General features: G+C 43.9%; 1 protein-coding gene across 1 annotated transcript in view; it reads right to left on the minus strand.

The window, feature by feature from the left end:
* Positions 1-25170, minus strand: part of OCIAD1 (OCIA domain containing 1) — a 231002-nt gene that overhangs the window by 62927 nt on the left and 142905 nt on the right. Inside the window, exon 4 of the mRNA XM_078678957.1 lies at positions 17976-18023. Coding sequence (XP_078535083.1) covers positions 17976-18023 — 48 coding nt within the window. The remainder of the gene's footprint in view (positions 1-17975; positions 18024-25170) is intronic.

A 25170-nucleotide genomic window follows, 5' to 3' on the forward strand; every position in this document is an offset into this window, starting at 1 on the left:
TCTCTGCGGTTGACAAGGGGACAGGTGGCTGGCAGCAACACTAGCAACACCAGCAATACATCTGTTTAGCGCATCCATTGTGTGATGGCCTTTCCATCAAGGGTTTATCACTATTTCAAGGATTCTTCCACTTGCAGTTGTTTATACAGGGGGGAATAGTGACCTGGACATCCCTCAACTTTTGTCCCCTTTCTATTGTTCATGGGATTTGTTTGTACTTGGCAGGTCTCCATACTGAGGGAGAGCACAACCTGACCAATCGCAACATAGTCGTCTGTAGAGCTACTACTTAACTGTGACCTGAGAAATTATGCTGTGGCCTGCTAAGACTAATACCTTCACCTCGACTGGCCACAAATGTCATTGGTTCTTTTTCTTTGTATGCTGCATGACTGTGGCTCACTGATATGTTGGACTGGGTCTTTATAATAATCACTGGCCATGCTGTCACCGATTCATAATCCTGCAGCCTTGTAGGCTCATGTTAACAACTGAGTGATTGGCTCTAATCATTATAACTTTCCTGTGCAAATTTTCTGGGATGCAGGTTACCTGCTCAACTTCAATTGTGTTGATTACTGCTATCTTCTTCAGCCTATGTTCTAATAGTATCCTGTCATTTATAATCCATATTATGATTTACAGGATCCTTCTGCTCACAGTTTCCACACCTCCATCCACCTAACTTTCCTGGTGGCTTAAGCTGCCTATCAACTAGTAAGATTTGGTCAGTAGTGTCTCTGGATAATCCAAGACCTTAATCTAATCACTCGGAAACGCCACTAGCCCCAGTCGGCTCAATACATATGATCAGCTCAGCACCCCTTAGGGTAAAACGGGAAATCTATCAACGAAACTGAAATATACCAGCAAAATAGTGCACAACAAATGTGATATACAATGCCTACCAAGCCTTCAGGTTTGAACAATATTGCCTCTGGATAATTTACGTCATCAATCCAATCATTCAGAAGCTCGACTTGCCACAATTTGGCCAATGAATCTGATCAGCTCATCACCCTCTTGGGTGAATCAATAAATCTATTTAGTTAATCAAAGTGTTTATTTCGAAACAAGCTAATAAAAATCAACATATACTTTATAATATAAAAATAATCTGCAACATAATTGCTATAAAGTTTAAAATACCAAATTGGGAGACTAGTAAAACAACTAGAAATAAATTATGAATCAATTCAAGAGCCTGAAAGATACCAACAAGTTAGTGCACAAAGAAATGTTGCAGGTCAAGGTCATGAATGCTAAGATGGTGGAGTCAGATGAAGGGATCCAGGATAATGAAACGAGAATGAGTGCCTTAAAAGACAACACTACCAGTACAAGGAAGGAATTCAGCTCCGCACCAAGGAAGGTCAACACCTTATTGCCAAGGTGGATGACTAGAAGAATAGATTCCAATGTCATAACCTTAATCTGGTGGTACTGGAGGGAGAATCCAAAGGGAAGGACTTGGAAGCTTTTCTTAAAGACTTATTTCTTAATTCCCTTCATCTCCTGCCTTGATTATTTAGACAGCACAAAGAGAACTCATATGTAAGCTGACTGATGGGAAGGACAGGAATGGTTTTTCGACCTTCAGCACAAGGCAGTTCCGGCGTATTAAGCTTCTGGTGTAATCTCTTTACACGGTAGGCCACCCAAGTTTTTAATAACTATTCAAAGATGGTGATACAGCATTGCAGAGATTTTAATGTGACCTTTGAGGCACTTGAGGACTATCAGCTCCATTAGTACCTATGCTGCCTGCTACCTACTGCACCGCAACAGTGGCACAAATCTGACTCTCCTAATGATGCCCTGGCATTCCTTAAATCTGATTCTGCTGCCATCTTGAGACATTGTCAGATACACATTCCCAAATTATGTTGGGGGTCTATTGCGGAATACTCAACCTGGCGGAATATCTGAACAGTTATTGAGAACTGTGCAACCTGGTGGTCACTGATTGCCAAACATTGAAATGAAATGAAATGAAAACAGATTTTATAAAGTGTGCAAATACCCTAAGGTGTCTTAGCGCTATAAGCAGAACATCAGAAATCAGTCCTATTCCGAAGCGCCGTGGACTGTAACTGCCAAAAATAATCGTCATGTTCGCTAAATAGCCAGTTCTTCAGCTGCTTCGTGAATTGCATCAGAGATGGTTAACAATGCAGCTTAAAAGGTAGTGAGTTACAGCATTTTCCTGCCCCCGTGGAAAAAGTCCTACCTCCCTATCTTGCTTTATTTGATCTACGAATGATGACACATCGTGAGGAGCTAGATCTAAGAGTTCTACTTGGCCTGTACCAGGAGAAAAGATCCTGGAAGTACTTAGGGCCAGTCTGATGTCAGGCCTTATAGGCTATACAAATAGCCTTGAAAAGAATTCTCTTTTTCACAGAGAGCCAATGTAGATCCCGAAGATATCACCGCAGAGTAGAAAACATAGCTTTAAGCTGTTTATGCTGCTACCATACCCTTTGACTGTTTCACCACAATTGCACCACGAAGATTGGAAGGTGAGATTAGTAGAGAAACTATGCTGGACACTGACGTACAATGAGTTCTTCCTGTTTTGTGTGCATAAGACATAAAACCTCAGTTCGTGCTCATGAGACGTAACACTCTGGTCATCTGCGTATCGCTGTGAATGCTTCAGGTGGCAGAATCAGACATAAGTCTCTGGTGTGCTTCAGGAGGCTAAGAACACAGAGCAGAGGAAGATAAACCATGTCCTTCTCTTATCTGGTAGGTGGGGCTCTACAAAGTGCACATGCAAACAAAAGTAAGAGAGCAGAAGACTCAGGACTTATGTAAAGTGGTTTCTTTTCCCTATAGGAATACACCTTCAGTTTATGTGAAAGAGACACCAATATCTAAGCGAGGTCAGTTAGGAAAAGATACGCTGCTAAAAATATAGTGGGAAGTCTGTGGGTGGGTACTGATCTGGGAGGACTGTCAGGTTTTCTGACTAAGCTCTGTTTCAGGACGGCTGGGTTTTGTCAATACAAACTGGTTATAGATGCTAGCGGGATGTAGGACAATGCCCAGATTACTGCCTAGCATACATTCTGCCGCTGTCCCAACATTTTGTCTCTTAGCATTTCTCTTTGTCCTGGACTCCACATTTAAACACCCTGTTGCATATCCGCGAACTTATAGATAACTCCTAGTGGCAGGGGGTGAACAGTTTTCAGTCAGCAAAGGTGTTTCTGCAGTGGATGCACATGTATTTTGGGCGACAGTGGGCAGGGAAGGTTTGGAAGCACCTCAAGGAGCCTGCAGCCCATTCTGGCTACAGTGAACCTGCTCAGGAGCCCCTCTAATGAGTCAGCTCTATTGTGTTTTATACCTGATGGCTGATATCATTTTTATAGGAAAGACGCCTATGCTGCCCTTCTGAGGATGTTGGTGGGTTGGCAGGAGGGCACATGGCAGGTTGTTATGTGTGCTAATATCTCCAAAAAAGTATGTTGGTTTAAATGCACATCTTAATTTCCACCTCATGTCAAGGTCCCCCTCCAGGATCATATATGTGTAGTCTGCCCAAACGCTTACCATTTACATCCTTTTATATCCAAAGATATATCCCTCCACGTACTTTTAATCAGATAATTTTGGTTTTATTGGTGATCTGTGTTCTTTTTATAATATCTAGTTTTTTGATGTAACGATTGAGGGCATATTTAATGGGAGCTCCATTTCACTCACAGCTGCTTCATGCATCTTCTTATGTAGCTCCCTCAATAAGTAGCTCTCTCAATAGGTACATGAATTAGGATATCTGGTGGGCTAATAACTGTGGGATGTCCGAGTTTGGCTCTATGATCACTTTTGTCGAATCCACCACTGTCCGGGCCCTGACAGTGCTTAGTTTGTGAGAAACAACATGCCAGGGCATGCTAATGCAAAAATTCTGGCTAAATGCTTGGCTGACAGGTTGGTTTCATTGCTACCGGATCTGGTGCATGTTGACCAAACTGGCTTTGCCAGGGGTCAGATTTCAACCAATAATATATATGGACTTTTGAATGTCATGTCTAGGACTCCAGACCCATATAGTGCAGTGTTGGCCCTGGATTCCAAAAAGGCCTTTGATATATTAAAGTAGGGCTGACCTAAGCACCCAGAGAGAGCTATACGAAATAGGAAACAAGTCAGGAAATTTCTAGCATGGTTAGATAAGAAAGAAGAGGGTGAAACCTGCAAAAAGCTATTGAAGGCTAGGCGCGAATTGGAGCAATTATTGATAATATGTTGCCAGGAAGATATCATGCGCCAATCACAAATATTGCGAGAAAGAGAAAAAAAAGAGAAGTGAATTGTAGCATAAAAGCTCAAGAAAATCCTAACGAGAAATCCCATCAATATCTTCATAGGCAGGGATGACACCGAACATAACAATACTAATGAAACCAGTAGAAGATACCACATTTACCATTCATCATTCTATAAATCTCTGAATTCAGAATCTAGCCTCCAGGATGATGATTGTTAAGTAGGCTTTCTCGTCTGCATTATGATCCTTAGATCGTGCCTCAAACAAAGTACCAAGCAAAACCATAAAATAAGAACAACCGTCACGAATTTATAAGGCAATAAGGCCTTTTGCCCCAATGGATTTTCGTTACTATTTTATAAAGCTTGTCTGGAGTTACAAGTTGGGGCCCTCTGCACAGTTTACAACTATTTTTATCTTGCTATTCCGTCATAAAACTATGATGGCATCTACAATGATGGCCCGACAACGACCCAACGCTCTGCTCTCAGCCCAGCCCAAAAGCATTACTGAAATCTAATGTTAAAATATTCCCATCAATAGTGACCTACTGACTAGATAGCGGTATGGGCCGAATTCATCTAGGTCTAGCAATCAGTTTTTCCAAAGAATCACCACCCCAGTTACAATACACGGCTGGCCTTCAATCCGATAGAAATAGCAGGTCGCAAACAGAAACAAATGGCCTTTTTCTTACCAGACGTATACAGATGGGACACGCTTGAGATCTCAAGACTGGGCCAGATCACAAGTGTTAAAAGGAACTCTATTCCATGACTTCTATATCTACACGAACTTTGCCAGTCAAGTTTCCTAGTACCCCAATCTCCCAAATACAGAAGAAATTGTGTTTGTCTGTAATAGCAGAACTCAGAGAAACGGAAAACACATTATACAGACAACAGGGAGATGGTGTTCTGGGGTTCCCAAAAGCGAATACTTTATTAATGCATTCCAGTTGCAGGCAGCTCTAGTTTGGAACTACAGTCCCTTCATAAAAGATTGGATTATCCTAGAAGACTGCTCACTTGTCTCACTCTACTGCATTCTGTGGCCTGACCATATTTCCCTCCCCTCAATCGCCGCTTGTTTTCAACCTCAACCCTGAAATAATCAATCTTCGTTTTGGTAGGTGTGGAAAACAAGGCCCTCCCAGTGCTGGGTGATATTTCTGCAACCATGAGTTGCTAAGTAGAGAATTCTACGTTGAGGTATTCAATATCTCACAATCAGATGTCTATCAACTATCTCACCAGCTGCATTGGAACAATACGAAGGAGTTAGGAAGTCACCAAACAAACAGAAGGCTCCAATAGAAACCCTAATTTATAAACCAAAAAAGGGAGTGCTGCCTTCCCTTTTTAACTTACAATCTACTAAGAAGAAGAATTATGAAAATTCTAAATACTGAAAGAACAATAGTCTATGCTGGCACGATCGTCACTATGCATTCAGCATTAAGAAAATGATTACTATGTAATCAATAAATGGCTCTTTATTCCATTCAGATTAAATGTGATGTTTGGTAGCTCAGGCATATGTAGTAAGGGTTGAATGAACACTGTACATCACAGGGGTGTAGCTACAACTAAGTCCCACTGCTCGGTTATTGGGCGGAATCAGTGGAAAATAGTGTCAACCCATTTAGGACTTTTAACAGGCAAACGCATCTGTTTTTTGCTGCTAGACTCACACACCTGCTCCATTGGCCTCTGTTGTACAAACGTTTGGAAGATTTACACAAAGGAGAAACTGTCACCACGATAAACAGCAAAATGTAAAAATGTAGAAAGATAGCTACCTTTTAAAAATCATAGATGGTCTTTCAACTCATTCAATGTTATTGTAAATCTATGTACTGCAGCAAATCATCCATTTCTGAAAGCAATGATAGGCCGAAATGTAACTATACTGATTGAACGACCTTTATACCTCAACTTATACTTTAACTATTGCTGTAATTTGTTTTTTTGCATTTTTGTTTGAAAGTTTTTGTACCCCAATCTTCTGTTGTCCCACATCTTTATTCAGACATGTTAACCTTGTCTCTACTTTTATAAAACTTAAATCAAGTTATTAAGGGTCAGAAACAGCAACAAACTCTTTGGAGGCGTGTTTGGCACGGTCTCGTCATTCCAAGGTGTGGGCCACACAGTTAACTTTGTGGCAAATACTTCTCAGTGCGGAATCTGATTTGAATCCTTAAAGATAACTGAAAATAATCATGTACACCATAAGGAATACATTAAATCCATCTTTATTAGTACAATTATATATAGTTATCTTTTTTCTGTATCACTGTTTGTGGTTTACAAATCATTCGAGTTTCAAAATCTGTGCATGTTTTTTGAGAAAACAACCTCTAAATGTTTTAGGACTCTGTTGTTCCCTTTAGCCGGGGGATTTTGAAATATGCTGTAAATAATACAGCCGCCCTTGGGTTTTATAAATAATGAAAAAAACGAATTCTAGCCAAACATGGATTCCAAACCTCACCTCCTGTTCTTAGTACTTTGTTACATCCCACACACTCTGGGGAATCCTCTTATCCTTGTGCCCTAGTACTCGCATATCTGTACGTTTGTCCTCATGTGCTCCTTATGAGTTGCTGTTCCCTTGTGGGTCAATCTTTAAATGTCTTTCCTCTGGTCATTCATTCTACTTTTCTGCTAGTTTTCGGTGTCATGTTAGTATTATTTTTGTTTCTATTGTAGTTAATGACAGTTCCAGGCGCCACCATGCGGAGAATCTTACTAATATTTTTAGTGTTTTCTTTAATTGTAATTTCCTGACCAATAACAATACTCTCCATCACGTTGCAAATAACTGTTGGTCTTTAGATTATTTCTATAGTAATTGTGTAATTATACATACTTGCCAAAGATACTTCTGATTTTTAAACAGGGATTGATGCTCCACAACTTATTTGTAAAAGAAGGTCCCAGAGCAAATAAAGAGGAGCTAATAAAGTGTGTGCTTAAGTATCCTAAATAATATAGCGTGGAATCTCCCACCCTATTTTCTCAGGAGACAAGCATGTGGCTCACTCTCAGGTGTTGGGTTCAGATTCGAAAGATACACTGGGTCATTTGAAGGTCTACCACTTTGGTGGATCGGGAGTTTCTCACAAAAGCCAGCTTCTTAGAGAACGTTAATTGTACTTTTTTTGTGTTCTCTCTCTCCTACACTCTCTAATATTATTGAATCACCCTCACTATGGAATACAATTTGTGGAAAGAGCACATGAAAAAGCTTCGCACACCTTCAACTGCCCGCAGATCTTGGTAGAGGAGTACCATCATAGGTAGGACTAAAAATATATTGCAGACAACAATGAGAATGAAATCTGAATTACATTCTAGCTAGACTCCACAAAATCGATGGGAAGTATCCAAACGCTGGTGAACATTCCCCAGAAGACTTTATCCACCTGGCTAGTTACTACTGCCTCCTAGAAAACACTTCCTGGCCAGAGGTGGACGGAGTCTTGCCTTGTGTTCTGGTAGAACCTGTTACTTATGACCCACATAAAGTGCTTCTAGGTTTCATCAATGAATCGTTAATTAAACATGACAGATTTCTCTGTTTAGGGTATCGCTGTAATGGATGTTATCTAGGACACCTTGTCTCCCTCCATGGATGGCATTTATGATTTACCTTAATTGCTTTCACATCACTGGTAAACATTCTGTAAGCTTTTTGACGAATGATACAAATTTAAAAGGTGAGTTACCAGAGTTTTGGTCTTAAAAATAAAGGTAGGATGACAACCGCATCAACTATCACAGTTAAAATATGCTTAAGTACATCAGTTGTGAATGTCTAATGACCGTAATATAATGATTTAACCTAACTGTACTGAGACGCTTGGTGAGCCAACTACTAAAGCTATACCATGTGTATTGTCCAATATAAATACAATTATAAAGATTTAAAAACAACTAGAGTTGAGTGTTTAGAGACAAAACCATACTATTCCACACCTAATATAAGCTCAAGGGCATTCCCAAATGAAGGAAAAAGGTGATGATCATCAAAGCATGTAACCAGAAAAAGTCTTTGGGCAAGCACAAAAGCTTTGACATCTTTTTGACAATGAAGAAGTTTAGACTCTGAAGTGGAACTTGATCATAAAGATATAAAATGCAAAGTGGTCTCTCTCTTTCCAATGCCTGAATTTAATAACATAATATGTTTTCGTTGCACAAGTCTCCAGTTTAAAATGGAGAAGTTCCAACAGAAGCAAATATTTCTATCTCAACTTAATCCCAAAAACAGTTTATACTGCAATTGTGGAACAGAGAAAAGGGACTATTGAGACGACCAGAAAGAGATGGAGTGGGTAAACACTGCAGCTTAAAAGAATCAAGATAATATACTGTTCCATAAATATTTCTGCAGGTCACCGGACATTTTGAAGAATTATACATTGCTGTAGTTCTTAGGTCCACCAGGGCAATAGATGCATTGTCATTAGTACTACTTATTTTCTTTGCTGGAGATTCATCATTTTAATCCCATCGAAAAACAACAGACCGTGTGTGTTAACCACCAAGATAATTAAATGTTACTCAAATAAGGATTCACTTATGTTGATGGGAAAAAAGAATGTCCTGATGTTGAAAAGCAGTGTATTTGTATATGCAAAAACATTAACCACATACTACACAATTCAGCCATTAAAAACTACAAACTAACCTTAAAAACGAAAGTATGAGTGATTCATGGGAAAAGTATCTGGGAAAAAATGAGCTCACAAAGTTACATAGATTTCAGTTGAGTTGCTCTCCTGCATCAAAATAACGCGATCTTTATACAGCGCTTGATACCCCAGTTGGCCCGCTATAGATTGCTTACAGGTAGCCATAAAATCAATTTTTTTCTTAAAATTCACAAAAGCATCTTTAGAGTAATTTTTGTAACAACTGGTAAATCATTGATGTTAACATTTTGGAAAAACGCTCGGAAAACATCCTCTGCAGAACAGACAGATAATAAAGACCAATAACCAGAAACTAGTGTCATATGCCAGAACCAAAATATTTAAATGCTGATGGAATAGCTGTGTCTCATTGTCAACTTGGGAGTTAAATTCCAACTTGGCTTAGCTGTACACACTGCATTGTTAATTAAGCGGAGAGAAGCGTGAGACGTCCACCCATGTTTTTTACAGACTTAAATGAGGTAAGAGGTAGCTCAAAGTTGGGAACTGAAGAACGATGCGGTGGAAAGAGAGCCTGCGTTAGAATGTGCTCATTGTTTAAAGGCATTTATAAATTTGCACATTCCCACCTGCTTGGAAAAAGTCAGGTTAAGCACCTACCCAGATCTCACTATCAGAACTGCGAAACAATACCCACCACAAAATTCAAGGTTGCTTGACACAGACATTACACATTCTCCAAAACATAGCCTTCACTCTAGTCCTCCCAAAACCTTCAGTAAGTAGTCTTACTATGATTTTGAAATCATATCTTATGGGTCACTTGCTGAACCAGTTACAACCAAACTTGGCCTATTTATTTGTTGCAATTAAAGAAAGCACGGTAATATGTAGGGATAAGAAGCCACACCATTTTAGCTTGAAATGCTTAAAAACAGATAAAAACTTTAAATTTGACATAAGATCTAGGCTCTCCAGGCTACAGCTAAAAAAAGAGGTGGGATGTGAAAAACTCTGAGTCAGTAAAGGGTCACCATGAGGAGCGTCTGGTCTGCTGCTAGTGGGGGTCATCTAAAAGATATTTAGGCGTTTTAATTGCTACCCCAATGTCAGTACCTGCACTCATTTTGAACTTCTTTGCAATCACTGATTTAACCAATCTGACTGCTGATCCTTTGAAAGCAGGTATGCCTTTAGCTTTAACAGGTTAGTAATTGTGGCTATTTTCAACTAAGATCGTTAATAAATAAATGTGTAATTGCCAGAAGTACTGAAAATAAGTGGCAGCTACAAAGCTGCATTGAAGCAGCTGTTTAACAATATTTACAATGGGGCAGTCAAGAAAATTAAAGGAGAGGCAAAGAAAATTCCACTCATCATTCAATCGTAAGGGGAATGCACGGAGAAAAAAAAAGGAAAGACACGGAAGGCTAAAGAAATATCACAGAGAGCGTGACGTAGAAGTGGGAAGGAGCACAGAGAAATCAAGAGCTGATGGAGAGAAGTGCAGTTAAGAGCAAAAGGCATCAGTTTTGGGTAGAACACATGGCCTGATTGGAAAATATGGGACCAAAAGGTAGCCACTGGAAGAGGAGCAGAAGGGAAAGATACCAATGCTCCGACATGACGGACTAAAGAGAAGTCCAGGTAAAGACTTACAGGTTGGGGGAAAGACCTAGTGCGTTATTGGGGAGACAAAAAGAGCATAGAGAAACAAGACAAGATTGAAGTAGCTATGGAAGCGGATGGGAAACGTACAGCATTTTAGTGGCAACACAGGTAGGGCATGGGGGTTGAGGAGAAAATATTGGGACTGAGAGAGAGTCATAGGAGGTTGATGGGGAACCATAAGAAGAGGGTAAAGGGTGGCAGAGAAAGTGTCATGGAAACAAAGACAGGATTGCATGCAAAATCAAAGTTTTATTCACCTTAAGTCAAACCTTCACAGAAGATATCTCATTCCAAAAAGTACTTTAAAAGGACTTCTTCATAAATTGAAATGAAACTTAAGATGAAATCAACCTTTACATTTGTGAGGAACACAAACACAGTGGCCATAGCCATCACCCAGGGTGCCTCCCCTGAACTGGTTAAATTTTACAGTGGCTGAAATATACCTGCAGAAGATATGAGGCCGGGGGGCGTGGCCAAGCAACATGGCCGACAGGATGTGAGCTCCTTCGGTTCCCGACCGGCCAGCTGCCAAAATCCTTCATTATCCTGTTCAGTGACACCCGCGGCAGACTCCCTTGAGCGACGGGGATTCTGCAAGTAGCGGGAGCGCCCTGCGGAGGAGTGAGTCAGAGCGACTGCCTGGAATCGGCCAAAACAACTCTGTCCTTCTCGGCCTGGTCGGTCATAATCACGTGAGGCCGTGAATGCTGCCTGTGCACGCCTGAAGTGTGCACGGGCTCCGGGGCGGTCCACTCCCTCTCAGCTTGTCCCGCAGACATGGCGGCTGCTGCGGGGGCTCCGTCCGCCATCAAGAGCCTCCCGACATACTCCCATTCCAGCCTGCGTCATTGGGCCTGGAAGCGAGGGAGGATCTACAAGGGGCACAGAGAAGCCTCTGCTATGGCCTGGGGAGCGTCTGGGGCTGGGCCTGCCTTCGACTGCCCTGAAGACCTCATGCTCGCTGAGGAGATGTCCGTTGCTGTTGGGAGGCGCTGGGAGTGAGTGGGGGTGATCCTGCCAGACTTGATGTAAGTAACTGACCACGGCCCGGGATCCAGAGCGATCCTGAGCAAGGAGGCAGAGGAGGCGGTGATCAGCGGCGACAACCCGGAGATAACGAGCGGTCGTGATCCCCCCGTGTTGTGCTGGGGAGCATGTGGAGGCGAGGAGACTTGATCGGCCACATTGGACCAGACTATCCACACTTTCTAAGGTGTGCCCATCGGTGAGTCCTCCCCAAATCTTCCTGTTGGTGCCCGGTGGCCCCCTGGGGTCTCGAGGGACAAATAACTACTGCCGGCTCTCCTGGGAGGTGGCCGCCTTGCCGCGGGGGGACTAATCCTGCCCCGGGCCCTCGTACTCTTTACCTGTACTGCCTGGTGATAGTGGGGGACCTCGGACGGCCTCCCTGCCTGGGGAGGGCTGCGAGGTTGACGCTGGGGTTCGAGTACATTGCGGACCACCTGGCTGATGAGTGAGAGGTCCAACTGCATCACGCTGGCAGCAGCATCGAGGTGAGAGGCCTTGGGATCTCTGCTGGACTGCTTGTTCGGCCCAGTCCTGGGACGCCATGGCGCTGGGACCCCCCGGATGTGTTGGGTGCAGACGTGTGCCCTTTGGTCCCCGACCTGGTCCCCCACGTTCCTGGCGACATCTGCGGATGGGTCAGAAGTCTGGTGCCCTATAAATGGAGCTCGGCGCTTGCGCCCTTTTGGGGTCCCCCTGAGTGCCTCAGTACTGCCTGAATCATGGGTAAGGACAGACTTTCTCGCACCTCCAACCCCAACACCATCACACAGTACACCACACAGCGTCTCTCCACCCAACGAATCACTCGCCAGACGGGCCAAGATGGTAAGGGAGACACCTCCAATGAGCTGTCCAGAGCTGCGCTCCTGGAGGTGATAGAGGGGTCCCGCACCGCCCTGCAAAAACAAATCGAGACAGTCTCCATTGACTTAAACCTACTATGGGCGGACTTGCGGAAGGTGGCAGAGAAGGTCTCCACGGCAGAGGAGGACATCGCGTAGCTCAAGGGGGAAGTGGCTTCCCTGAAGGAACAAGTGTCTCAGCTTACCCATTCTACTGGTGCACTGGAACGCCGAGCGGAAGGAAGGGCCAGTCGAAGCAACATCAGGGTCCTGGGTATTCCAGAGCGCTCGGAGCAGGGCAATGTGGAGCAGTTCCTGGAGAACTGGATACGGACTATGTTATGCCCCACAGGCCTGTCGGAGGTCTTGTGGTGGAGAGAGCCCACAGGGCGCTGGTCCCTCCGCCACCCCTAGGGCCCTCATAGCAAAAATCCTGAATTATCAGGACAGGGACCGGATTCTGAAAGCGGCGAGAGAAGCGACAGACCTCACCTTTGACTAAGCCAAGGTCTCCAACTATCCGGACTATACCGCCAGGTGCAGGAGCAGAAGAAATCCTTTTTTGGCATCAAACAGAAGCTATGCGAACTTCACCTACAGTACATGTTACTGTATCCCGCGAAACTTAAGGTGATATCCCAAGGAAAGGCCCATTTTTCCGACGTACCTGAGGAGGTATGGGAATGGTTCAAAATCAGGGGAGAGACCCTCCCCCAGCACGAACAGAGGGGATCCCGGAGTGCTTGGGGGTCCAGACCTCCAGGGAACCACGGGAGAAGACGCAAGAATCGAATTGATGGTGACGCCCAGGCAGAACGACAGCCGGTTACAGTGGGAGAGGATGCTGCACTGCACGTGGAGTCTTCGGACTCTGACGACTCTCCCCTGCCAAATGTGTCAGGGGTTCCCGAAGAGCAACTGGTACCAGAGACTCTCCCGCCAACCTCTCATGTGATCCCAGAAACGGTCATGGACCCACTTACGCCCACTACAGATCCGACCTGAAGAGTATATCCTTTTTATTTATTCTCTTTTCACATTGCTGTGGTAAGCAGGGGCCGGTCACTAGAGGCCTAGGGGTCATTGACTTACAGCGACTTGGGAGAAATGCTTATTGAGAAACTGTTGATGCCATATGCATCTTGGGGACGATGCCACACAATCAAGCTCCATTGTATCGCATGTGTAAAACAGGGAAGTTTGGGTCATTGATCTATACCATTTGGCGGCTGGCCTAAGTCAGGAGTTGGTTCTAAGCCGGGGGGGGGGGGGGGGGGGGGGAGTTCTTATAGTTTTTTGTGGAGTATTTTTTAGCCGCGATTGGGCTAATGGGACAGCTGTGCACGTTCAGGCACGAGCATGACAAGGGCATTTCTGCATATTTTGTTGTCAGTATATTGCTCTTGGAAGGGTGTTTTTAGGGGGTTGTTCTGTTTTTTTTTTCAGGCATTGTATGTACGGCATCTGGGTCTCAGGGTCTATGTAGCTACATGGGACGTGGAACACGCGGGGACTGGTTACTTCACCATCCATGGGGTTTACATTTTTAAGCTGGAAAGTGAGGGGGCTGGGTACTTGCACCAGGAGATATAGAGTTCTATCCTTACTCCGCAGGCATCAGGTCTCGATAACATGCCTCCAAGAAACTCACCTTACTGAGGAAGGAGCTCAGAGATTGACGAAGAAATGGAGAGGACAGGTTTTCCACTCTTCATTCTCTTCCTACGCCAGGGGTGTACTTGTGTGGGTGGGCGCGGGGACCCCATTGGCCATTCAATATGTAGAAGCTGACATTAATTGGAGATACCTGCTCCTTAGAGCTAAGCTAGATGGCAAAGATGTTGTGATAATGAACACCTATGCCCCAAACACAGATGACTGACTTCTTTCAGTCCCTGCAGGAGGTTCTGATATCAGAACTTGAGGTCCCATTGCTTTGGATTGGGGATTTTAACTGTGTCCTAGACCCCGACCTTGACAGGTTCCCGCCCGCACTGGTACAAAACCTAGGATGACAACAAAACTCCGAGAGGTCATGGGGAATATAGGGGCTCACGATATATGGCGCCAGGGACACCCAGCCCAGAAAGTGTATACTTGTTTCTCGTCCACCCATAATACATACAGTTGCTTAGACAGGCCTTTACTCATTAATCCTGATGCGGCTATGTCCTTTGAGGTGACCCATCAAGCACTATTCCTATCTGATCACTCCCACTGTGGCGTGTGTAGTTGACTTCGGGGCCCGATGACTCACCCACGGACTTGGAGGTTGCCAGCAGAGGTTCTTGAGCACCCAGTAGGGAAGCATCACATAGAAAATACCATAAATGAATATATTCGCCTAAATTGGAACGGGTCGGACTTATCACAGGCCACGAAGTGGGAAGCCCTCAAAGCGGTAGAAAGGGGAGCCTGCATAGGCCTTACATACTGGGTTCGGAAACAAATCCAACGGGAATTGCAGGAGGAAGAGCATCAGACTTGTGAAGCCCCTGAAGCAACGGGGAGGGGTGGGGAGCGTGACATCCAGGAACGTATCCTTGACATTTGGGACAGGCGCAACAAATACGCCCTCACACAGTACAGACAACACCTTCATAGGGAAGGAGATAAATCATCCCGGCTTTTGGCTTGGATACTCCGGAGGGAACGTGCCCCTGACACGACTGTGGCTTTGCGGGATCCCACAGGAGGATTGGTCCACTCAGAGGTGGGACTTCTCCGGGTCCTAAAATTCCATCTGCAGACGGTCTATACTGCGGACCCTGCGATCTCCGAGGCATCCTATCTCCCTTACCTCCAAGACCTGCCACTACGCGATATCCTTAAGTCAGCACAGAAAGAGCTCGAAGAACCCCTAACACTGGGGTATATACAATCTGCCCTGCAGCACTTGCTGTGCGCCATAACCCCGGGGAGCGACGAGTTCACCCCGGAGTTTTATCAAGCCTTCATGGGCACGCTTCCCCGCCTCCTGTAGCAGGTCTACCTCGAGGCGTTTGAACGCAGAGGTCTACCCCCAAGTATGACACAGGGGGAATATGCATGATTTTAAAGCCTGGAGGGGATGCTCATGAACCCTCATCGTATCGTCCGATTACAATGATAAACACAGATGTTAAAATTTTATGCAAGCTCTTGGCTACCCGATTAGCGCCTTACATGCCTCACTTGGTCCATGAGGACCAGTGTGGGTTCATACCGGGGTGAAACACAGCAATGAATCTGCGCCAGCTTAATCATATCATGCATGAGATGTGTGATCGAGCGTAACATATGGTCTTGGTCTCTATTGACCTTGCCAAGGCGTTCGAAATAGTGGATTGGGGATACCTTCACGAGGTCTTACGAGCTGTGGGGTTAGGCCCTAAATTTTTTCGCTGGATTCACAGGCGTTAGCCTGGAATGTGGACCGCATAATTACGTCTCTACAACAATCTGTGACATTTTGGAACACTCTTCCACTGTCATTGATGGGTAGGCAGGCCATCTCTAAGATGGTGATGCTTCCCAGGACACTATATGTACTCCAGAATTCCCTATGTCCGCTGCCGCCACGTGTCTTTAAAACCCTCATCATGCTGCTCACGTCCCTGCTCTGGGCGGGCCGGCGCAGTAGAGTAGCTCCCAACACTATTATACGAAGCTATGAGGAGAGCGGTTTGGAAGCCCCACGCTTCAACTTATATTATTTTGCGGCCCATCTGCAACATGCGGCACGTTTGCGGGCTGACAGACGCTGACAATCGGGAGAAATGCCTTCTTTCCGATAGGGTGGATACTCAAGCACTGCAGGAAGCGCTGATGCAGGGCAGGGGGTCCGACGCATCTCTTCCCTACATAGTGCGACATACAGCCGGTATATGGCAGCGTTTTATCGAAAAAGTCCTACGGAAAGCACCCTTTTACAGGGAGCTCCCGATTTGGATACTGGCCCCCTTTATAGATATGGGACGATACATGTCTTTGCAACCTTGGAGGGAGGGTGGATGCGAAGTTCTTGCCGACCTTTTTCCCAACTCGACATTCATCACCTATGAGCAAGCAGAAGAGAACTTTGGCCTCGGACGTGGTCGATTCCTACACTTCCGGGGAATTCAGGATGTAGTGAAAACCACCTGTCCACAGTTCCCAGATATTCCACCCCTCACACACACCCTAGATATCCTACTCATGTGCGGTACAGGTTGCAAACTGATTTCTCTCCTCTACAAGGCTATGAAACAAGACAGTGCCCCCGCCGGTGCCGCCATCTCGGGCTGCATGGGAGAAGGATCTCACTCTCCAGCTGGAAGAGAAACAATCGGCACACATAGGCGCCCTCACACAAAAAGTCTCCTGCAGTGCCTGGTTTAAATTAACACACTATAACTTCCTGCATTGCACCTACCTAACCCCGGTATCCCTGAACCGTATTTCACCTGATGAGGGAGATAGATGCCCTAGATGTGCTACAGAGAAAGCGGGCTTTTTACATTTAGCTTGGGATTGTCCACTGGTCAAGCAGTTCTGGGTGGAGGTGGTGGGCAGGATTGTTGCGGCTACAGGCATTCGGATGCAGCTTGAACCCTTGAACTGTTTACTTGCATTTGTCCGGAAGCCAAAGAATAGGAATCTCCCATATAAGCTCCTACAAATGAAGCTACTTCTTGCTAGGCGAAGGGTAGATATAACCTGGATGGGGAAGAGGGGCCCAGAAGTGCCCATCTGGCTTAAAGATGTCCGAGAGTGTCCCCTAGCCGAAGAAACACGCATGTAACTCACCCAAAGGGACGAGAAGCTGCAAGAAGACCTAATGGTTTGGCGGGAGTTGTGTTCCTCTGGATTGGCGGAGAGGGAGTCCTCCTTGCAGAATACAACTGATGGCGAGGAGAGTGGGTTGGATGTAGAAAGTGGGCCTCCCCTTGCCACGGAGTGAGAGGACTGACCCCGGTTATATGCACAATGAGAATCGGTGCTATGCCCCATGCTCCCTGCTCACTGTAATACGCTTCGGAATACTTATGTGACCCCATGGTACCTTCCCACCCCCGATGCGACCATCTGTGCTACGTGCCCATGATAATATCAACAATAGGTCTATGTACGCTGTATTGATGCTGATTTGTTTCTGTATTTGTATAATGCAAATTGAAAAATAAAGTTAGGAAAAAAAAATAAGATATGAGGCTTGAATGAGGATAAAGGGGATACAGAGTGGGGTGCAAGAACACTGCAGGCCTCTAGAATACTATGTTTGTCACAAAGGTCAAGGGATTGATTCTTCCCCGACACCTCCCTCCCCCAGCAACAAAAAATTTGAAAATCTCACTTAAGTCTGGTATGTTTATTTTCCTTTTTTTTGGGAAGCTCTCTTTTAACTTTAGCATCAGAGAAATAAGGAGGAACACTGTCTTTCTTATAAGCTAACTTTGCACATCACTGTACTAGACTTCGTCTTACAACTGTTGAATGACTAACACATTGCACATTTTATACTTACATGCAACTTTTGGAAGAGAACCAAATCTTGAAGAGGTTGTCAATATTCCTAAAAAAACAAAAACAAATCATTGTTAACACTTTTACATTGGCTGACTAGGCCTCGGCTAAAACATCTTCATGCTCAGTTCTTTAAAAGTTGCTCGCTAGGAGTAAGTTGGTTATTTAAGTACAGGGTTCCTTTTATTGTCAAATAGGGTGAAAACATGGACCACTCTGATGCAGGAATTGAGATTGTTCTTTCACCTACTAGTAAGGGTGAGGCCGTTGGGTGTGCAGTGTGTTTCTCCTAAATTCTAGTAGTTCTTAAGCTATGGTCCGAGGACCTGTAGGGGTCTGTGAGGTCTGCTCAGGGGGTCCATGACTGTGTTACCAAATTAGATATTACAGTTAATACATGGAAATTAATAAAGTATATGCAGATAAAGAAGCAAATTCGAAAATGTGGAAACTATTTCTATAATTGATTGTGAATTAGACAAAATATGACAATTGTTGAGCATCTGTTTGGTGGATATTTGGTTTTATATTTCTGTGTATTGTTTTGAAGTTAAAATCATAGAAATTGCTTAGGCTGGGGGTCTCTAGTTTCCAATAATGACTAAGGGGTGGGAGCGGTCCCCGGATTTCAGTCATCATTAAGTGGGGTTCCACAGATACCAAAAGGTTATAAACCGCTGTCCTAATATATAGAGCTAAACAGTAAAACTCTGCATCTGTTCTCCGAGTTCTAAATTCTTCAGATGTAGAGAAATACTACTAGGATTGTAACTGAGATAGTGGCACAAGGGAGTAATTGTAACCACCACTGGGCTATTGGACAAGCTGCAGGCACAAAGCGATCATTTACTCCTAAATCCAGTTCCCTAAGATTTTAAACTTGAGATAACATGTACATCTCTGCTCTAAGTAGGGATATAGGATCCAGAATGTACAGTGGGTCTATGCGGTTAGCCTCTTTAGCTCAGTAAAACTGCCATGAGTTTGGAATGTTAAAGAAACTGTCTCTGGTAAAGAGAGAATGTGCCCATTAGCACTGGGAGTACACTCAACATCAGTATTGAGTAATGAAGAACCTAGGAGTTTTACTGCATTACTGAACGCCACTTCCTCAACAATGTAGAACTCTGGGTGCAAACATTTTTAGCTAGTGACTCCCACAAGTTTAGAACGAGGCCTCCACCGGTTGAGTCGTATACTCCATTATTAAGGCAGAACGTGCACTTACACAAGGGTCCTTCTTGTTCTCCACGGCAGCACAACTGAGAAATAAACACTTTTTTATGGGGGAAGTGAAAGTGATTATAAATACAGTTATGATTTCCAGCCTGAATAGAGCTCCAGTGACCTAAGTGAATGGAAAAGAGTGACTTTATGGCCAGAAATATATCCCCAATTTTGAGCAAACTGATGCGCATACCTCACAAGTATAGGACAAATGTCACTCACTGAATGGTGCAAGTGCAAGTTATTGTCCAGATGTGTGTTGCATGTCCAGTTGTATGGCATTTGTACCAGCAATTTTTAGTGAATACAATAAAGCGTATTCTGACTAACAAGAAACATTCCAGGTAGAATTCCAACAACACAATCAAGATGATAGCCTCTGGCGCCACTTGGAAAGTAGAATATGATGGACTGAAATACAGAGAGGGTGGACTAGTCTACCAGGCCAATTAAAAGTTGGGCGATGCCAGTGCTTTTAATAACTTAAACCTACAGAAACTCTATCAGTTTAAGTGGGTGTAAGACAGCTGGATGTGAAAGGGACGTATCTGCTGGACAAATCAAGAAGACTTCAACCACTATTATAGGACAGATGCAGACATTAAAGGTTCTCCTGCTCTCTGCACAAAAGGTGTTGATTCTTGTGCGTACCCTAAGACCTTAATCTGCCTTGGAATGACTGAATGAGAACTAGGGGAGTAATAAGGAAAAGACTATAGATGGCTGAGGTGGTGTGACTGAAAATGGGAATTAGGCAGGGACTGCAGAAGATGCTTTAAGAACATATTCCAGGTGGGGATTAATGGTACATTTCCGTCTACAACCCATTTCTTTGCCACAGTGCCAACAAAGACCTTCTTAGTTTGGTGAACAACTTTCTTAGTAGCAGTGAGGACATTCCCTTAAGATACTCTTCTGGTCCTAGTTCAACATTTATGCCTTCATAGTCTTTGCCACTCGGAATTTCCTGCTACATCTCAGTGCATTTGTTCTTGCCTTTTCTTTGATCTTTAACTCTACATTTTACTTATTTAAATTCATATATCTCTGTATCCTCCACCAATCTGTACAGATTTCATTTACCTCAAATGACGTTTATCTGAGTAAAGATAATCAAGTCTTGATTATTTCCATGTATTTTATTTCCATGTTATAATCTCTAATTCAACCAGCCAGCCACTCAATAGAACTTGCTCAAGAAAACAAAGAAGACTTGGGACTAAATTATATCATTCATGCTTAAAATCTACTATTTTGTACCAGTGTCTGAAGAAGTTTCTCTCACTGGTGTTTAAGGCCTTGTCTTTTTCCTTTGCTCAAGTCTACTTATATACACCCCAGAAGCTCTTAGCTTGGCACTGATATCCCCCAATAGTTTGTAAAACACTGACCCTCAATATTTACAGTTAGGTTTACAGAGAAAAATTGTTTGATTGATATTTTCCTCCAGGATACCCTCTTTTCCAAGTCCCACCAAAGGGAAACCACTGAAAAGAGAAGGCCAAGATAGTTATACTGATGTATTTGTTCAGTATTCTTGTCAAGTGTTTCCCATATTTGCTTGCATCTCTGACCTATGGGAAAACTTCTATTTTAGTACAGTATGGTTCCACAAATCTTCTCAGAAGCCCAATATATGTCCATTCAAGAAGAACAGTATCATCCCCATGACAATGTGCATCACATTTACTTGTGTTCACATGTGAGGGAAGGTATTTCACACCTATCTTGATCTCTTCCATAACTGCCTTGTAGAGTGCCGACAGATAACCCTGGCTGGCTGTTTAATGGTTTCAATAATTGAATAACCTCCACAGCCTCACCAGCCCTTACCCATCTCACACCAACCACTGTATTTCAATATAGTTGTTTTATGATTAGTACTAGCCTCAGCTGGAATAATCATTAATTTACTTACAGTTCACAAACATTAGTTTACTGCAGAGAGACTTACATTCCTGGTCGAAGTTGACAGGTAAACTTGTATACCATGAATGCTGTATTAGCCCTTCCCAAGACCATATCTTTCCACCAAATATACCAGAGCTGTAGAATGATAGTAGTTTAAATATGCAGGTTTGAAACCTGCATGATTTTGCATGTGTGGATACCAAAGCAGGGCTGGCTGGCTGTGAAGTTGTACAGCCTGTAGCAGCTGGGCTCAGAAGTTGGGCACGGACAGGATTCTAGCCTAGCTGTGACAACACAACCACAGGAAACCAATTTAAAGGAGAAAGTAGACTATTCAGTGTAAGACATGCAATACATAGAGTATTATTATTATTATTGTTATGTGCTTGAATATTAAAGACCTCGTAATTAAGATTTTTCATTTAAAAAAGAATGAATTTGTTCACCCGCCACTGGTCACATACACATAGAAACACAGACACCCACACACACATACATACATCCCCACCCCCTTCAAGGTTTCACTGGGGGAAATCATGCCTGAGAACGCGGAAATATCACAGCATCATTTTCTATGGAATTTCATGCACATGTTATGCATGCATTCCAACTCTCCAATGCACAATTTCTCGTAAAATGGTGACACAAAAAGGTCAAACATTCATAAATTCACGATTAACGTCATCATAATATCTTTTAGAGCGGCTGACCAGGCTGCTAACGCAGAGGTTGATAGCCAGCTCAATGGTATGGGCCATGGAAGAAGGCAAGAAGATAAGTGGTCTTTCTGTAGCTTAACTGGATTTTTTCTCTCCTCGTCTCTGAACTGGCCGGGACTGGGCTCTTTGTGGCTGAAATGAATGTACGGTGCTCTTCAGCAACTGTCAACGAGGGCCACTGACGACAGCCAGGCAGCCCCTCCATCAATGGTTCAGGATCTGCTCAGATTTTGCACCCATCACATATTAATTCCCAGGCATGTTCAGATTTATCACCAATCAGTTACAAATTCTGAAGACATACTAAGATTTGCCACTCTTTACTAGGTTCAGGTGGGAAACCAATACAGAATCGTCTGGGACCAAGCCACAGACAACATAAGCCCAACCATCACCATGTCAACAGGGAGCTTTTATATATATATATTTTTACTGTTCGATCCCTTGATAGGCATGGAGACTGAAGTATTACATCACCAAGGAGAGGCCAAGGATTGAATAAGTAAAGGCACACAACTCTTTATCCCCTCAAATGTTATTCTCTTAGCAGTGGAACTAAATATGAAGTGGATATAGCTGTGCGGATCTGCCGAATAAGCCTTTTTAGAGACTTGCATTATGTGTTTCTTCAAAATCTTCAAGTTCTCGCAATATCTTCAAGATCTGGTTCAGCGTTATCAGCCCTCGCGTCCTCTGCGCTCCGCCCAGCAGACTAGGTTTGTAGTCCCAAAAGTCAGACGTATTCGTATGCGAGGTCGGACATTCTCTGATTTAGGACCGATCCTATGGAATTCTCTACCTGCTTCCCTACGAGGGGAAACCGTGTTTGGTGCCTTCCGCGAGGGTTTAAAGACTTGGTTGTTTTAACCTTTAATACTTTTCCCTTCCCACTCACTACTTTCCCTTCCCTAGCAGCCTGGTGCCGGGAAACCCTCTGGGGTAACTGTGCGCCATACAAATTCAATGTAATCATAATTATTAATAATAATAATTTGCCAATCTGTGAGTACAATGTGAGTGATCCATATCTGGTCCGTCAGCAGGGGACAGATTTGCTAACAGGGATCAACCAGAGTGAAACCCTGACCTAGGGATGGCACGCCCCCTCATCACAGGCTATGAAAAATCTGTTGGTGGTGACAGTGTGACTCTAGTCCAGTGGTAGAGTCTTTTTAATCTTATCCTGTGGAAAGAAAGCCTAGAAGTGTTCCCCTAGAACGGTTCATCCAGTTCCCCAAAATGGGGGTAGGTAGGTGTGGTGGTAGTGGTGGTGTTGATCTGGCAGATAAACACTGAAGTTTTAATTTGGGATACCATATGCATGACTAGCCATGGTGGACAACATAGCACTTATGTCCTGGCCCTCCGTCACTCCTCCCCTAGACCTGTTGGGTGGGGAAACCTTCCTATCCCCTTCATTAAGTGGAGTAGTTTTCCACTGCTCTATTAAAGCTACCACCAACCTCACCGCGATACTGCTGGTAATTGCCATTCAAACTGGGAAAAAGCAACCGGAGCCAAGTGCTTGTGTGGCCGAGGAACATCTGAGGCAGCTGGGTAGAAGTTGGGATACTAAAGGCAGTGGAATGGAAACTATGAGGTGTGTGTGTCTGACTCGACGCTTGTGTGTATCTCTGTCTGCAAAAGTTTATGTTTTAGTGTCTACATGTGTATGAGTACAGTGCCCATGCCTGGCATAAAACTGGGGAATTCATAACAAAATCTGGGAATCCATGGCATGATGCAAAAGACTGGTAAAATGATGGCACTGGCAAAATAGTGTTAAATCCTGGCTCATAGTGGGCATCCGTGGCTTTATGATGCTCACATTTGTAATAATGCTGACCCTGGCATAATGTTGGTAATTCCTGGCACAGGGGGCATTTATGCAACAAGGATACCAGTTCTTTGTAAAATGCGGGTCCTGGCCTAATGGTGGCAGTTCATGGCATACTGTGACCATCCGTGCCATGAGGATTTTCACCCCTGGAATAATGCCAGTCCTGATCTTATGGTAGTAATTCCTGGCATACTCTGGACATCCATGGCATGCTGATGTCCAACACCGGTGTAATTCTGGCCATGGATAGTGGCGGTCATTTGTGGCACATTGTAGACATCCACGGAATGACATGGCCACCACTGATACAATGCTGGACCTAACATAATAGTTGTTATAACATATGACTGAGAATGTACTTGGAGGGGTGGGATTTTAAAACCGTACTGTTATGTGCCACGACTGTACAAGACATTCTTAGGGTAGCTGAACATGTAACACAACACTCCTGAAGAGCTTGTTTGGTGAACCACGAAGAATAAGTGACCAATCTTTGGTAATACTCTTTCTGGTACTTCTAACCACAGATGACTCACTTTGGAAATCAGTACCAAACCAAAGAGTTGGGTCTAGGGAATGCACTTGCACCAGGAAGTCCTACAAGACTGAACAGGCAAAATGGCTCTCCTTGCAAACATGCAAATCAAAACAGCCTGATGAAGGTATGGATAGATGCCCATGGGACTGCTGAGCCGTAGTCGTGGCTTTCGTCCTGGTGCAATGATAACCATGTAACACAACTGGTGCTCGCGTAAAGCGTTCTGATACCCGATACCTTCGGGTCACGTTTGCTCTAGATAAAACTCTGTTAAAAAAAAGAGCCCTAGAACTCGCAGAAGAATCCTTTAAGGCCAAGGCCTATCAAAGCAAGATGTAAAAAACAATCCTCTTATTTATCAGGATACGGTATGCTTCTGCACTGTCTTTTTCTGTTTCTACCACTGAACCCACAAATAGTGAATTATCAACACAGGCTCCTTGAACATAAAAGAGGCATCTGACAACAGGTGTAGCCTGTCTTCTTCTTCAGAAGGATGGAAGAGGTGAAAGAACTCAGTAAGCGTCATACACTGCTTTATGGCAGAAAGGAAAAGGTGACACCGCTTTTGGGAGAAAGGAAAAGGGTCATGGGTTCCAATACTACATGTACGGTCTTCAGAAAATCCTCTCCCTTTTAACTGTGGGTGGCAAAAGTCTAACAGTTTCAGCATTAGTCATTTCTCATTGGAGTTATGCAAACTCCGTGTATCTAGGATCGCCCCAACTGAAGACTAAAGTGGCTTCATACTGCATAAAATCAAGCAGCTCAAACGCTCATGGGTGCTCTTAGACTCTCTCATGTCAAGCCTATTTTGTCTTCTTATGTGGTCACTCTGGCAAAGCACAAATTACCTTCAAGTCTTCTTCCAAAGCCACTGTACATTAAGACAATTCTCTTACTTTCATAAGGACCCGTCTTCAATCTACCATAGCAATGCTGCCTCATGTTCCTTAATTTA

The sequence above is a fragment of the Lissotriton helveticus genome, chromosome 2_2, assembly GCF_964261635.1.
Source record: "Lissotriton helveticus chromosome 2_2, aLisHel1.1, whole genome shotgun sequence".
NCBI classification, from domain to species: Eukaryota; Metazoa; Chordata; class Amphibia; order Caudata; family Salamandridae; genus Lissotriton; species Lissotriton helveticus.